The following is a 14,618-nucleotide window of genomic DNA, read 5'->3' as shown; positions in this document are numbered from 1 at the left end:
TAGTTTGAGGAAGTTTTCCATTGTCCGTGCACTTTCAGACATGTAAAAAAATTTGCACACCCCATGGAATATTCAGTTCTTTCTTAAGAAACGTTCACATATCAATGTCAAATCTTTTTTTAATTTTATCTCTAGAAACGAAAATGATGTAATTGCAGGTAACAACAAAAGATATCCACAAAAATGTGTATTCTAACTGAGGAATAAATTAGGACACTCCAACATATCCTCCCACTTAAAGTGGCTCAAATCACACACAGGTGTATCACATCAGGTGCACGATTAGAACATCGTTACTCAGCATCTATCCAGGGTAAGGATGAACCTGATGCCCATCTTGTGGAGGTGAGCCACTATCACCACCATCACCTTGGTAAAAGTGCATGGAGCCATGGCCAATCTGAAAGGCAGTGCCACAGACTGAAGTGTCGCTGGAGGACACAAAAAGCACAGTTACTTACCGTAACAGGTGTTATCCAGAGACAGCTATTCTCTCTAATGGGTGACGTGATCCAACGGAGCCCCGATGTGGATGCCTTGCTTGAAGAAACTTGCTTGAAGAAACTCAAAGTTTCGATTCGCTCGCACCGCACATGCACGAGTGCCTTCCCACCCAGCACAGGGTGCGTCTCCTCAGTTCAGATAGCTAGCAAAGAAGCCAACCCGGGGAGTACACATTGTAATTCAGGGTCTAAGGGGAGTCATCATGCCATTGTATCGAGCGATGGTGCGTCCACATCTGGAATACTGCATTCAGTATTGGTCGCCACACCTCAAGAAGGACATGGCGATACTTGAGAGAGTCCAAAGGAGAGCAACGAAACTGGTAAAAGGGCTGGAACACTGCCCATACACCGAGAGGTTGGATAGGCTGGGGCTCTTCTCTCTGGAAAAGAGGAGGCTCAGGGGTGATATGATAGAGACCTTCAAAATCATGAGGGGCATAGAGAGGGTGGATAGGGACAGATTCTTCAGGCTGAAGGGGACAACAGGTACGAGGGGGCATTCGGAGAAACTGAAGGGAGATAGGTTCAAAACGAATGCAAGAAAGTTTTTCTTCACCCAAAGGGTCGTGGACACTTGGAATGCGCTACCGGAGGAAGTGATCAGGCAGAGTACGGTACAAGGATTCAAACAGAGACTGGATGGATTCCTGAAGGATAAAGGGATCATGGGATATTGAGAAAGCTAACCAGAAAATAAGTATAGAAACCCAGGTCGTGCATGTGCAAGACCAGAGGGCTAGGAAGGGAAACCAAGGCAGCATGGGGGCCCCTTCTGGTGATTTAGACAGGTCGTGACCTGTTTGGGCCGCCGCGGGAGCGGACTGCTGGGCAGGATGGACCTATGGTCTGACTCGGCGGAGGCACTGCTTATGTTCTTATGTTCTTACACATTGTAATTCTGGGTCTAGGGGGAGTACACATTGTAATTCTGGGTCTAGAGGGAGTACACATTGTAATTCTGGGTCCAGCGAGAGAACACACATTGCAAATTGTACTAAAGGAGTTCAAGTAGCCCAAGTGGGAATACCCCCACAGGGTACACACATTTCCGAGTCTGGGATAGGAACATACTGTAGTTCTGAGTCTGGGGAGTCCGGGATAGGTGCACGTTATAACTCTTGGTCTAGGGAAAGTACAAAACATGCGAATAATGCTAAAGGTGTCCAAGTAGCTCAAGCGGGAACATCCCCACTGAGACGTAACAAACATACAATATGGAGGGCTATGTACGTAAACGCCCACAGTCTGGGAAACAAGATCCTAGAATTAGAAACAGAAATTAGGAATGCCGACCTGGATGTGGTGGCGATATCTGAGACCTGGCTCACGGACTCCCACGGGTGGGACATGGTCATACTGGGTTACAACTTGCTTCGCCGGGATAGGGAGGGCAAAATGGGAGGAGGTGTAGCATTACATACTAAAGATGACATTAAGGTCACCAGAATCACAGATGTCCACTACACTGGGGAATCCCTTTGGGTAAATTTGGCCAGAGGGAAGGACAAATGCCTGTATCTTGGCATAATATACAGACCCCCAAGACAACAGGATACCTAGATATGGAATTAATCGGAGATATAGAGAATATCACCTTGCGTGGGGACACAGTATTGTTAGGTGACTTCAACATGCCTGATATGGATTGGGACACGCTTTCCTCTGCTTCCGGCAGCAGCAGGAGGCTATTAAACTCTATGAAGGGAGCAAGACTCAGGCAACTGGTGTTGGAACCAACAAGGGATCAGGCAATACTGGACCTGATACTTACCAATGAAGAAAGTGTCACAGAGGTCTCGGTGGGCGACACATTGGCCTCCAGTGACCACAACATGGTATGGTTCAATCTCAGGAAAGGTTTCACTAAATCTACCACACTGACCAAGGTCCTCAAATTCAAGGACACAAACTTCAAAGAAATGGGAGACTTCGTTCACCAGGCGCTACAAAGCCAAGCAGAAACCGATAACGTGGAAGAAATGTGATCGACTTTGAAAGCCACCATACAAGAAGCAACAAACCGCTATGTTAAATCAGTAAGTAAACGGTGAAGGAACAATAAGCTACAGTGGTTCTCTGCGAAGATTTCGGACCTCATCAAGGAGAAGAAAAAAGCATTCATCTCTTACAAATAATCAGGGAAACAGGACTCTAGGGAAGTCTATCTGGCCAAGTCAAAAGCCGTCAAAACAGCAGTTAGGGAGGCCAAATTCCGCATGGAGGAGTCTCTAGTGAAGAACATCCAGAAAGGAGATAAATCCTTCTTCAGGTATATCAGTGACAGAAATAAGAACTCAGGCGGGATAGTACGTCTTAGGAAACCAGACGGAGACTATGTAGAAGCAGACTCGGAAAAAGCCCAACTGTTAAATGAATACTTCTGCTCAGTCTTCACCCGCGAGGCACCAGGACTTGGCCCTCAGCTACAGACAAGGGTTGACGCAGATGACCCGTTTAGTAATTTTGAGTTTACACCCAGCGGTGTCTACTGCGAGCTATCAAAGCTTAAGGCTAACAAGGCAATGGGGCCTGACAACCTACACCCCAGGGTGCTCAGGGAGTTGTGTGATGTCTTGGCGGTCTTCAATCTCTCCCTTAGTATGGGTAACGTCCCGTTGGACTGGAAGACGGCTAACGTCATTCCACTCCACAAGAAAGGCTCCAAGATGGAGACAGCAAACTACAGACCGGTGAGTCTCACATCAATAGTGTGCAAACTAATGGAAACTCTAATCAAACGCCAATTGGATACGATCCTGAACGAGGAGAAGCTACGGGATCCCCGTCAACATGGATTTACTAAGGGGAGATCCTGCCAATCCAACCTGATCAGCTTCTTTGACTGGGTGACGAGGAAGCTGGATGTTGGGGAGTCCCTGGACATCGTATACCTGGACTTCAGTAAAGCATTCGATAACGTACCACACCGCAGGTTGCTGAGCAAGATGAGTTCTATAGGATTGGGCGACACATTGACAAAATGGGTTGGGAACGGCACCCCCTCCGAAATGACGGAGGTAATTAGTGGAGTGCCGCAGGGTTCGGTCCTGGGCCCGATCCTATTCAACATCTTTATAAGAGTCTTGGCAGAAGGGCTGCGAGGTAAAATAACATTATTCGCCGATGACGCCAAACTAAGCAATGTAGTGGGCAAAAGCACAACAGACATAAATTCAATGTCTGACAACATGATGCACAACCTACTCCTACTGGAGTGCTGGTCTAGGTCCTGGCAACTCAGCTTCAATGCCAAAAAAATGCAAAGTCATGCACCTGGGCAGCCAAAATCCATGCAAGACTTACACCCTTAATGGCGAGATCCTAACAAGAAATGAAGCAGAACGAGACTTAGGGGTGATCGTCAGTGAGAACATGAAGACTGCCAATCAAGTGCAGCAAGCTTCATCCAAGGCAAGGCAAATCATAGGTTGCATATGCAGGAGTTTCGTCAGTCGTAAGCCTGAAGTCATTATGCCATTGTTTAGATCCATGGTGAGGCCCCACCTGGAATACTGTGTGCAATTCTGGAGGCCGCATTACCGTAAGAATGTGCTGAGACTGGAGTCGGTCCAGAGAATGGCCACCCGGATGGTCTCGGGACTCAAGGATCTCCCGTACGAGGAACGGCTGGATAAGTTGCAGCTGTACTCACTTGAGGAACGCAGAGAGAGGGGTGACATGATCGAGACATTCAAGTATCTCACGGGCCGCATCGAGGTGGAAAAAGATATTTTCTTTTTCAAGGGTTCCGCGGCAACAAGGGGGCATCCGTGGAAAATCAGGGACGGGAAACTGCATGGGGACACCAGGAAATTCTTTTTCACTGAAAGGATGGTTGATCGCTGGAATAGTCTTCCACTTCAGGTTATTGAGGCCAGCAGCATGCCTGATTTTAAGGCCAAATGGGATAGACACGTGGGATCTATTCACAGAGAAAGGTAGGGGAGGGTTATTGGGGTGGGCAGACTAGATGGGCCGTGGCCCTTATCTGCCGTCTATTTCTATGTTTCTATGAGGGTGGGATGTGAGAATAGCTGCCTGCTGTCCCTGGATAACACCTGTTACGGTAAGTAACTGTGCTTTATCCCAGGACAAGCAGGCAGGTATTCTCACTAATGGGTGACCTCCAAGCTAGCCAAAGTGGGATGATGGGAGAGTTGGCAATTTAGGAGAATAAATTTTGCAATACTGTTTGGCCAAACTGTCCATCTCGTCTGTAGAAAGTATCCAGACAATAATGAGAAGTGAAGGTATGAACTGAGGACCAAGAAGCAGCTTTACAAATTTCCTCAACAGGTGTAGATCTGAGGAAAGCCACAGAAGCTGCCATTGCTCTGACCTTATGGGCTGTGACTTTACTGTGAAGAGGAAATGCAGCATGGGCATAGCAGAAAAAGATACAAGCCGCCATCCAATTGGAGATGGTACGCTTAGAGATAGGACGTCCCAACTTGTTCGGATCAAAGGAGACAAAAAAGTTGAGGAGCAGTTCTGTGCGTTTTGGTGCATTCCAAGTAGAATGCCAAAGCACGTTTACAGTTCAGAGTATGAAGAGCTGATTCTCCAGGATGAGAATGAGGCTTTGGAAAAAACACTGGAAGTACAATAGATTGGTTGAGATGAAACTCCGAGACCACTTTAGGAAGGAATTTCGGATGAGTGCGAAGAACCACCTTGTCATGATGGAACACAGTGAAAGGTGGATCCGCAACCAACGCTTGAGCTCACTGACTTGCCAAGCAGAAGTGAGGCCAATGAGAAATACCACTTTACAAGTGAGTTACTTCAAGTGAGCCTTGTCCATTGGCACAAATGGAGGTTTCATCAGCTGAGCAAGAACAATATTGAGGTCCCAAACCACTGGAGGCGGTTTGAGAGGAGGATTGACATTGAAAAGTCCTTTCATGAATCTGGAAACCACAGGATGATCAGAAATAGGTTTCCCTTCAATAGGCTGATGGAAAGCAGCAATTGCACTAAGATGGACTCGGATCGAAGTAGACTTGAGACCAGACTGAGAAAGGTGCAATAGATAGTCCAAAACTGAAGATAAGGAGGAAAGTTGAGGCTCCTTATCATGAGAAAAACACCAAGTAGAGAATCTAGTCCATATTTGGTGATAGCACTGTCTAGTAGTAGGCTTCCGTGAAGCTTCCAAAACATCTCTCACAGATTGAGAAAACTGCAGATGAGCTATGTTGAGAAGAACCAAGCTGTCAGGTGTAGAGACTGCAGGTTGGGATGAAGCAGAGATCCCTGATGCGGCGTAAGCAGAGAGGGAAAATCTGGTAGAAGGTAGGGCTCCCTGCTGCTGAGTTGAAGTAGAAGGGAGTACCAGGGTTGTCTGGGCAACCAAGGAGCAACCAGAATCATGGTGGCGTGGTCGGACTTCAGCTTGATCAGCGTCTTTTGAATTAGAGGAAATGGAGGAAACGCATATAGAAAGAGATTCATCCAGTCCAGAAGAAAAGTATCTGCCTCGAGGCGATGAGAAGTGTAGATCCTGGAGCAGAACTGAGGCAGTTTGTAGTTGTGGGGGGCTGCAAAGAGGTCTATCTGAGGCGTTCCCCACTGTGAGAAGATGTGATGAAGGGGCGTGGAATGGAGAGTCCATTCGTGAGGCTGTAGAAGACGACTCAAGTTGTCCGCTAAGGCATTGTCCGCCTCCTGAATGTAGACAGCTTTGAGGAAGGTGTTGTGGCGAATTGCCCAATCCCAAACTTTCAGAGCTTCCTGACAGAGGGAGGCAGATCCCGTGCCTCCCTGCTTGTTGACATAATATATGGCGACTTGATTGTCTGTGCGAATGAGGAATACACGGTCGTGAAGCAGATGCTGAAAAGCATTGAGAGCACTGAAAATCGCACTGAGTTCCAGGAGATTGATGTAACACTGACGATCCGTACTGGTCCAAAAGCCTTGATTACGGAGACCATCGGGATGAGCCCCCCCCCCCCAAGCGTAAGTTGAAGAATCGGTCGTGAGAACCTTCTGATGAGGGGGCATGTGAAAAAGTAAGCCTCTGGATAGATTGGAAGAGAGCATCCACCAGCGAAGAGACTGTGTCAGCGCAGGTGTGACCTGGATGTGTCGAGTCAGAGGGTCGGAAACCTGCGGTCATTGAGATGCCAGGGTCCACTGAGGAATTCTAGGTGAAGTCTGGCAAAAGGAGTCACGTGCACTGTAGAGGCCATGTGACCCAGAAGAACCATCATATGTCTCGCCGAGATGGACGGGCGAGAGGAGACCAAATGACAAAGACGGAGAAGAGCTTCCAGACGTTGTTGAGGAAGGAATGCTCTGAGTTGGACAGTATCCAGAACAGCTCAATGAAAGGAAGAGTCTGAGAAGTTTGGAGATGGGATTTTGGAAAGTTGATTTCGAACCCCAGACTCTGCAGGAACCAGATAGTTCGTTGGGTCGCTAGGACGACTCCCTGAGACGTGGAATCCTTGATGAGCCAGTCGTCCAAGTAGGGAAACACCTGCAGACCATGGTTCCTGAGCGCAGCGGCCACCACCACCAGACACTTGGTGAAGACTCTGGGCGACGAGGCCGGACCGAAAGGGAGCACTCTGTATTGAAAATGAAGATTTCCCACCCGAAATCTGAGGTATGGACGGGAGGCCGGATGGATGGGAATATGTGTGTAGGTCTCCTTGAGATCCAGTCGTTCTGCTCGAGGAGGGGATACAGGCTTGCTAGGGTCAACATGCAAAACTTTTCTCTGACTAGAAATTTGTTGAGCACCCTGAGTTCCAAAATAGGACGCAGATCGCCTGCCTTCTTTGGAACAAGGAAGTACCGGGAGTAAAAACCCTTGTTCTGTTGAGCCAAAGGAACGGGCTCGATAGCTCGAAGCTGGAGCAAAGCTTGAGCTTCCTGAAGAAGAAGGGCGGTCTGGGTCGAGTTGGAAGGATACTCTCTTGGAGGATGTTCCAGAGGAACTTGATGGAACTGAAGAGAGTATCCCTCCCTGACGATGGAAAGGACCCAGAGGTCGGTGGTAATAGTCATCCATCGGTGGTAAAAATGATGGAGACGATCTCCGATAGGGGGAAAAAACGGAAAAAGGCAGAACGACTGAGGTTCTGCTTTGTGCGAGACAGTCAAAAAGGCTGAGGAGCCTTGGGTACAGCAGGTGGCTGAGGCTTCTGCTGCTTCTGAGGATGTTGCCTCTTGACAGGCTGATGGATGGCAGGAGCCTGTTTTGGTGGATAACGCCGTTGGTAAATCAGAGGAGGGCGTGAAGGGCGAGGAGGAGCCGGCTTCGGCTTTGGACGAAGAATGGATTGAAAAGACTTCTCGTGGTCCGAATGCTTCTTGGTGGATGCCTCAATGGACTCAAAGAGGTCATTGCCAACACAGGGGACATTAGCCAGCTGGTCCTGCAGGTTAGGGTCCATGTCGATGGTACGGAGCAAAGCCAGACACCGCATGGCCACCAAGCAAGCAGCAGCTTGAGCAGACAGCTCAAAAGCATCATAGGAGGACTGAAGAAGCTGCAGCCGAAGTTGAGACAAGGATGCAAGAACTTCTTGGTACTCAAACTGCACACGAGAATCCAAATAAGGCATGAACTTCTGAAGGATGGAGAGAAAAAACTCAAAATAGGTGTTGAAATGAAAATTATAATTGAGGACTCTGGAGGTCATCATAGAATTTTGGAAGATGCAACGACCAAATCTGTCCATCGTCTTGCCCTCCCTGCCCGGAGGAATAGTGGCACAGACCTGAGAAGGGTGATTTCTTTTCAAAGAAGATTCAACCAGAAGGGATTGGTGAGATAATTGAGCAATGTCAAACCTCTTGTGATGAACAGTTCTGTATCTGGAATCCAGTTTGCCTGGAACCGCCGGAATGGAATAAGGAGTTTCCAGACAGCGGACAAAGGTTTGATCCAAAAGCTTGTGAAGAGGAAGCTTGAGGGATTCAGCAGGAGGTTGAGGGAGATGCATGGTCTCGAGATACTCCTTGGAAAATTTAGATCCAGTGTCAAGTTGAATATCCAAATCAGCAGCCATCTGACTTAGGAAAGACGAAAAAGACAGCTGATCTGCTAAAGCCTGGCCTCGAGAGGGACTCGAGGATGTCGAGGCAGCGTGCTCCACTGAAAAAGGAGACCTGGATGGAGAAAAAGAACCCACCGGGTCTTCGAGGTCCGGAAGCGGAAGGGTCTAAGCAGATATTGGGGAATATTGAACAAAAGGCAGCTTCCGATGAGGCGAGGCATGCCTGGATGAATGCTTCGAAGAATGGAAGCAGGGGCAAAGACTCTGCTCCTTGCGATGCATGCCGAAATGCCAGACCAGATACTCACAGAGACTCTGCTCCCTGTAGAGAGTGTGCGAACGACTGAGGCACAGGAGGCGGCTCGACCTCGTGGGAGACCTCCGCATGCCGAGGCTGGATTTGCGAGAGAAGCTTCGGCCCCATGGTAGTAAAGAGCTGGATGAATTGCTTCTCTAATAAGGTCTGGAACGAAGCCGGCAAGGATGGATCCACGTCTTCAACGGGACCACCTGCACGGGCTTCGATCTCCCTCGAGGCAGTGTGAGAGTGCTTGGACTTAGAAGCCTTGGGCACTTTAAGCACCACCGGGGGAATAGGCTGCTGTGCTACCTGACCTGAAGAGACAGGTTTGATGAGGCTTGGAGCAGAAGATGTGGAAGCCTGGGGAGCCTCGGGCGATGTCGAGGATGAAGCACCCTTCGAGGACAAAAGATCCATCGAGGACTCCATGCTGAAAAGCTGCCCCCACAATATGCAACGACGCTTGAAGGCCCGGGACTTAAGTGTTGAGCAAGGCCGGCACGATTTTGGTAGATGTTGAGGCCCGAGACACCGAAGACAGCGTCGATGAGTGTCCGTCAAGGAAATCGCGCGCTGACACTTGGAACACTTTTTAAAACTGGTTGCAAGCCGGACACAGGCTGAAAAAGCTCTGCCGCAAGATCGAAGCCGCGGGGCTGCGGCCACGTGGCCTGCCCAATCGAACAGACGGAAGAAATTTTTTTTTTTAAAACAAGGAAACACGACAAAAATCAGCGATTCTGAGAAAAAGAACCCAAAACCGCGGACTAAAGAAGGCACAAGTAAAAATCACTTCACGCAGAGAGTCGAAGACGGACTTCTCGGCTCCGCGAAAAAGTAAGAACTGAGGAGACGTGCCCTGTTCTGGGCGGGAAGGCACTCGCACATGCGCGGTGTGGGCGACTCGAAACTTCGAGTTTCTTCAAGCAAGTCAGCTTGTGAGGCATCCGCATCGGAGCTCCATTGGATCACGTCACCCATTAGTGAGAATACCTGCCTGCTTATCCTGGGATAACAGCTCCGATGCTCATAGGAATTCAGCCACGCAGCTGAATTCTGCACTACACAGTCACAAAGAATTCTGCCAATGGTGTAACCCTACAACAAATCTCAGATACCTCTTGTGCGTTGGGTATATATGCATGCATCACTATATGGGCACATTTGATGATTTAAGTACTTTTAATACACAAATAAGTGGGAAGAAAAACACAGAAAGAAGGACTTTCATAACTTTTCAGTAAATAACTAGTTTTCTTCATCAGAAACCCTGTGCCACCATTCAAATCTTTTAAATCCTATTTGTCATTATTAATCAGTTGTACTCAAACCAATCTGATTTTTGTTTAAGCCACCCCCTCTTCTCTGGAACTATTAATTTTGAAGTACCAGATTAATTTTTGTTATTATGTTATGAGAGATACTGTAGGTGATGCTGAAAGATGTTTTTGGAAAAAAAAAAAAAAAAATCAGTTCTTACCTTGATGTGTGCTTTGGCTTTATTGAGGAGCCCAAGTGTTGTATGTCTGGTGCAGTCTGGTCCTAATGGTATAAGCACTTTTAAACGTTCTAGACACAGGCGCAGGTGAGCTCGCCTGGAAAGAAGAAGAGTCTTTTTAAATAGACTTTCTTCCTATTTATGTAGAGCTGTCTTAATAGTACTGTTTACAAACTAATGAACATGTTTACAAGTTGAATTAACAGTCTTAAGTTCGACCACATAAAAAGTTCAACTTAATGCCAACTTTTAGGAATCCAAATTTAAAGATGCTCTTTGGCCACAAATCTCTGAAAGTTAAATCTCAATTGTTTTTATAACATGTATATTTTGCACTCAATTTATAGGACTTTTGCCATTTTTAAACATTTTCTTAAATAGTGTAAAACACACATACTCCCATATACTGTGAAACATAGTAAAATAGAGTTGAATGAGCAAACAGTTGAAACCTATGAATAGTAGCCTTAATTCCCTGTACAATATCCCATGTTCTTAAAACACACAATGCTTCTGGCTGAACCCTTTTTCTTTCTATTTATCTTCTCCATGAACAATTACTTCCAACTACAAACCTGTTTTCCTTTAGCTATTTAATATGTCCAAGAAAAACACCGCTGCAAACAATGCAACACATGTTCTGTGCTTGTAGGATGACTGAATTATCAATGTACATCAAAGATATATGAATGGACAGTAGCCAGGGTTAAGAACATAAGAATTGTTGCTGCTGGGTCAGACCAGTGGTCCATTTTGCCCAGCAGTCTGCTCCTGCGGCGGCCCTTAGGTCAAAGATCAGTGCCCTGAGTCTAGCCTTACCTGCGTACGTTCTGGTTCAACAGGAACTTGTCTTGAATCCCTGGAGGGTGTTTTCCCTTACAACAGCCTACGGAAGAGCGTTCCAGATTTCTCCAACTCTCTGGGTGAAGAAGAACTTCCTTACATTTGTATGGAATCTATCTCCTTTTAACTTTAGAGAGTGTTCTCTCTACCTTGGAGTGGGTGAACAACCTGTCTTTATCTACTAAGTCTATTCCCTTCGTTATCTTGAATGTTTCTATCATGTCCCCTCTCAGTCTCCTCTTTTCAAGGGAGAAGAGGCCCAGTTTCTCTAATCTCTCACTGTACGGCAACTCCTCCAGTCCTTTAACCATTTTAGTCGCACTTCTCTGGACCCTTTCGAGTAGTATGCTATGTCCTTCTTCATGTATGGCAACCAGAGCTGGATGCAGTATTCCAGGTAGGGGCATACTATGGCCCGGTACAGCGGCATGATAACCTTCTCCGATCCGTTTTGTGATCCCCTTCTTAATCATTCCTAGCATTATGTTCACCCTTTTTGCCTCCACCATTGCGCGGACGGCTTCATTGACTTGTCTACCAGTACTCCCAAGACTCTTTCCTGGGGGGGTCTCTCTTGAGTTCTGCACCGGACATCCTGTATTCTTGTATAAGATTTTTGTTACTGACATGCATCACCTTACACTTATCCACGTTAAACCTCATTTGCCATATCGCAGCCCATTTCTCTAACGTGTTTATGTCAAGTTGCAGGTCTTCGCAATCCTTCTGCATATTCACTACTCTGAATAACTTTGTATTGTCTACAAATTTAAACACCTTGTTCGTCGTACCAATTTCCAGGTTGAAGTCTTGATGATTGGTGTTACTGCCGACAAGTTTCAGGTTTGTGCTAATTTAACTTCTCTGCATATCCATTACTGAAAAAGCAATGTTACTTACCGTAACAGTTGTTATCCAGGGACAGCAGGCAGCTATTCTCACTAGTGGGTGATGTCATCCGACAGAGCCCCGATACGGACATCTTGCAAGCATGTCTTGCTTGAAGAAACTCAGAAGTTTCGAGATGCCCGCACCGCGCATGCGCCAGTGCCTTCCCGCCCGATGTACCGGGCGCGTCTCCTCAGTTCAGGTAGCTAGCCTGAGAAGCCAACCCAGGGGAGGTGGGTGGGACGTGAGAATAGCTGCCTGCTGTCCCTGGATAACAACTGTTACGGTAAGTAACATTGCTTTATCCCAGGACAAGCAGGCAGGTATTCTCACTAGTGGGTGACCTCCAAGCTAACCCCAATGGGATGGTGGGAGAGTTGGCAACTTAAGAGAACAAATTTTGTAACACTGTTTGGCCAAACTGTCCATCCCGTCTGGAGAAAGTATCCAGACAATAATGAGAGGTGAATGTATGAACCGAGGACCAAGTGGCAGCCTTACAAATCTCCTCAATCGGTGTCGATCTGAGGAAGGCTACAGAGGCTGCCATTGCTCTGACCTTATGGGCTGTGACCTTACAGGGAAGGGATAATCCAGCCTGGGCATAGCAGGAAGAGATACAAGCCGCCATCCAGTTGGAGATGGTGCGCTTCGATACCGGTCGTCCCAACTTGTTTGGATCAAAGGAGACGAAAAGTTGAGGAGCAGTTCTGTGTGGCTTTGTGCGATCCAAGTAGAAAGCTAGAGCACGTTTACAGTCCAGCGTGTGCAAAGCAGATTCCCCAGGATGAGAATGAGGCTTTGGAAAGAACACCGGAAGCACGATGGATTGGTTGATGTGAAATTCAGAGACCACTTTAGGTAAGAATTTTGGATGAGTACGGAGAACCACCTTGTCATGATGGAATACGGTGAACGGTGGATCCGCCACTAGGGCCTGAAGCTCACTGACCCGACGAGCTGACGTGAGGGCCACTAGAAAAACCACCTTCCAGGTGAGATACTTGAGTGGAGCCGTGTTGAAAGGTTCAAACGGAGGCTTCATAAGATGAGACAGGACAACATTGAGATCCCAAACCACAGGAGGAGGTTTGAGAGGAGGGTTGACATGAAAAAGTCCTTTCATAAATTTGGAAACCACAGGATGAGCAGACAAAGGTTTCCCTTGTAGAGGCTGATGGAAAGCCGCAATAGCACTCAGGTGGACTCGTATAGAGGTAGACTTGAGGCCAGACTGGGACAGGTGTAGAAGATAATCCAATACAGAAGATAGGGAAGCTCGCTGAGGTTCCGTGGCATTGGAAATACACCAGGAAGAGAATCTAGTCCATTTTTGGGAATAGCATTGTCGAGTAGCAGGCTTCCTGGAAGCCTCCAAGACCTCCCTCACTGCTTGAGAGAACTGGTGAGGAGTTATGTTGAAAGGAACCAAGCTGTCAGGTGGAGGGACTGCAGATTGGGATGAAGTAGTGAACCTTGATGTTGAGTGAGTAGTGAAGGAAACACTGGAAGAAGTACTGGCTCCCTGCTGCTGAGTTGAAGTAGAAGGGAGAACCAAGGTTGTCTGGGCCACCGAGGAGCAATCAGAATCATGGTGGCATGGTCTAATCTCAATTTGACTAGAGTCTTTTGAATGAGAGGAAAAGGAGGAAACGCATATAGGAAACGTTTGCTCCAATCCAGCAGAAAAGCATCTGCCTCTAGGCGATGAGGAGTGTAGATCCTGGAGCAAAATTGAGGCAGCTTGAAGTTGTGGGGGGCTGCAAAGAGGTCTATCTGAGGTGTCCCCCACTGAGCAAAGATCTGATGAAGGGGGTCGGAGTGGAGCGTCCATTCGTGAGGTTGAAGTAGACGACTCAATTTGTCTGCCAAGACGTTGTCCTTCCCCTGAATGTAGACTGCTCTGAGGAAGGTGTTGTGGCGAACCGCCCAATCCCAGACTCGAAGAGCTTCCTGACAAAGAGGGGCCGAGCCCGTGCCCCCTTGTTTGTTGACATAATACATGGCGACCTGATTGTCTGTGCGAATAAGGACCACCATGTCGTGAAGCAGATGTTGAAAAGCTTGGAGAGCATTGAAGATGGCCCTGAGCTCCAGAAGATTGATTTGATGGAGTCGTTCCGCACTGGTCCAGAACCCCTGAGTGCGAAGACCATCCAGATGGGCCCCCCATGCATAGTTCGATGAATCGGTCGTTAGAACTTTCTGATGGGGAGGAGAATGAAACAGCAAACCTCTGGATAGATTCGAAGAGGTCATCCACCAGAGAAGAGACTGCCGTAGAGCAGGAGTGACCACAATGTGACGAGATAACGGGTCGGACACCTGAGTCCACTGAGATGCCAGAGTCCATTGAGGGATCCTGAGATGTAGTCTGGCAAAAGGCGTCACATGAACTGTAGATGCCATGTGGCCTAAAAGGACCATCATGTGTCTCGCTGAGATGGATTGGCGAGAAGACACTGACTGGCAGAGTAGAAGGAGAGCATGTAAGCGTGGAGGAGGAAGGAATGCTCGAAGTTGAATGGTATCCAGGACAGCCCCTATGAAGGGGAGAGACTGGGTGGGCT

General features: G+C 47.6%; 1 protein-coding gene across 2 annotated transcripts in view; it reads right to left on the bottom strand.

Annotated features, from left to right (window-relative positions):
- The window catches only part of MXI1 (MAX interactor 1, dimerization protein), a 127,088-nt gene that overhangs the window by 14,108 nt on the left and 98,362 nt on the right, over positions 1 to 14,618 (bottom strand). For both annotated transcript variants that reach the window (XM_033942124.1, XM_033942125.1), the window contains exon 4: positions 10,300 to 10,414. In XM_033942124.1, coding sequence (XP_033798015.1) covers positions 10,300 to 10,414 — 115 coding nt within the window. The remainder of the gene's footprint in view (positions 1 to 10,299; positions 10,415 to 14,618) is intronic.

This window comes from Geotrypetes seraphini, chromosome 4 (genome assembly GCF_902459505.1).
Source record: "Geotrypetes seraphini chromosome 4, aGeoSer1.1, whole genome shotgun sequence".
NCBI lineage: Eukaryota > Metazoa > Chordata > Amphibia > Gymnophiona > Dermophiidae > Geotrypetes > Geotrypetes seraphini.
Note: the sequence above shows the minus strand (reverse complement) of the source record. Positions and strands in the feature narration are given on the sequence as shown.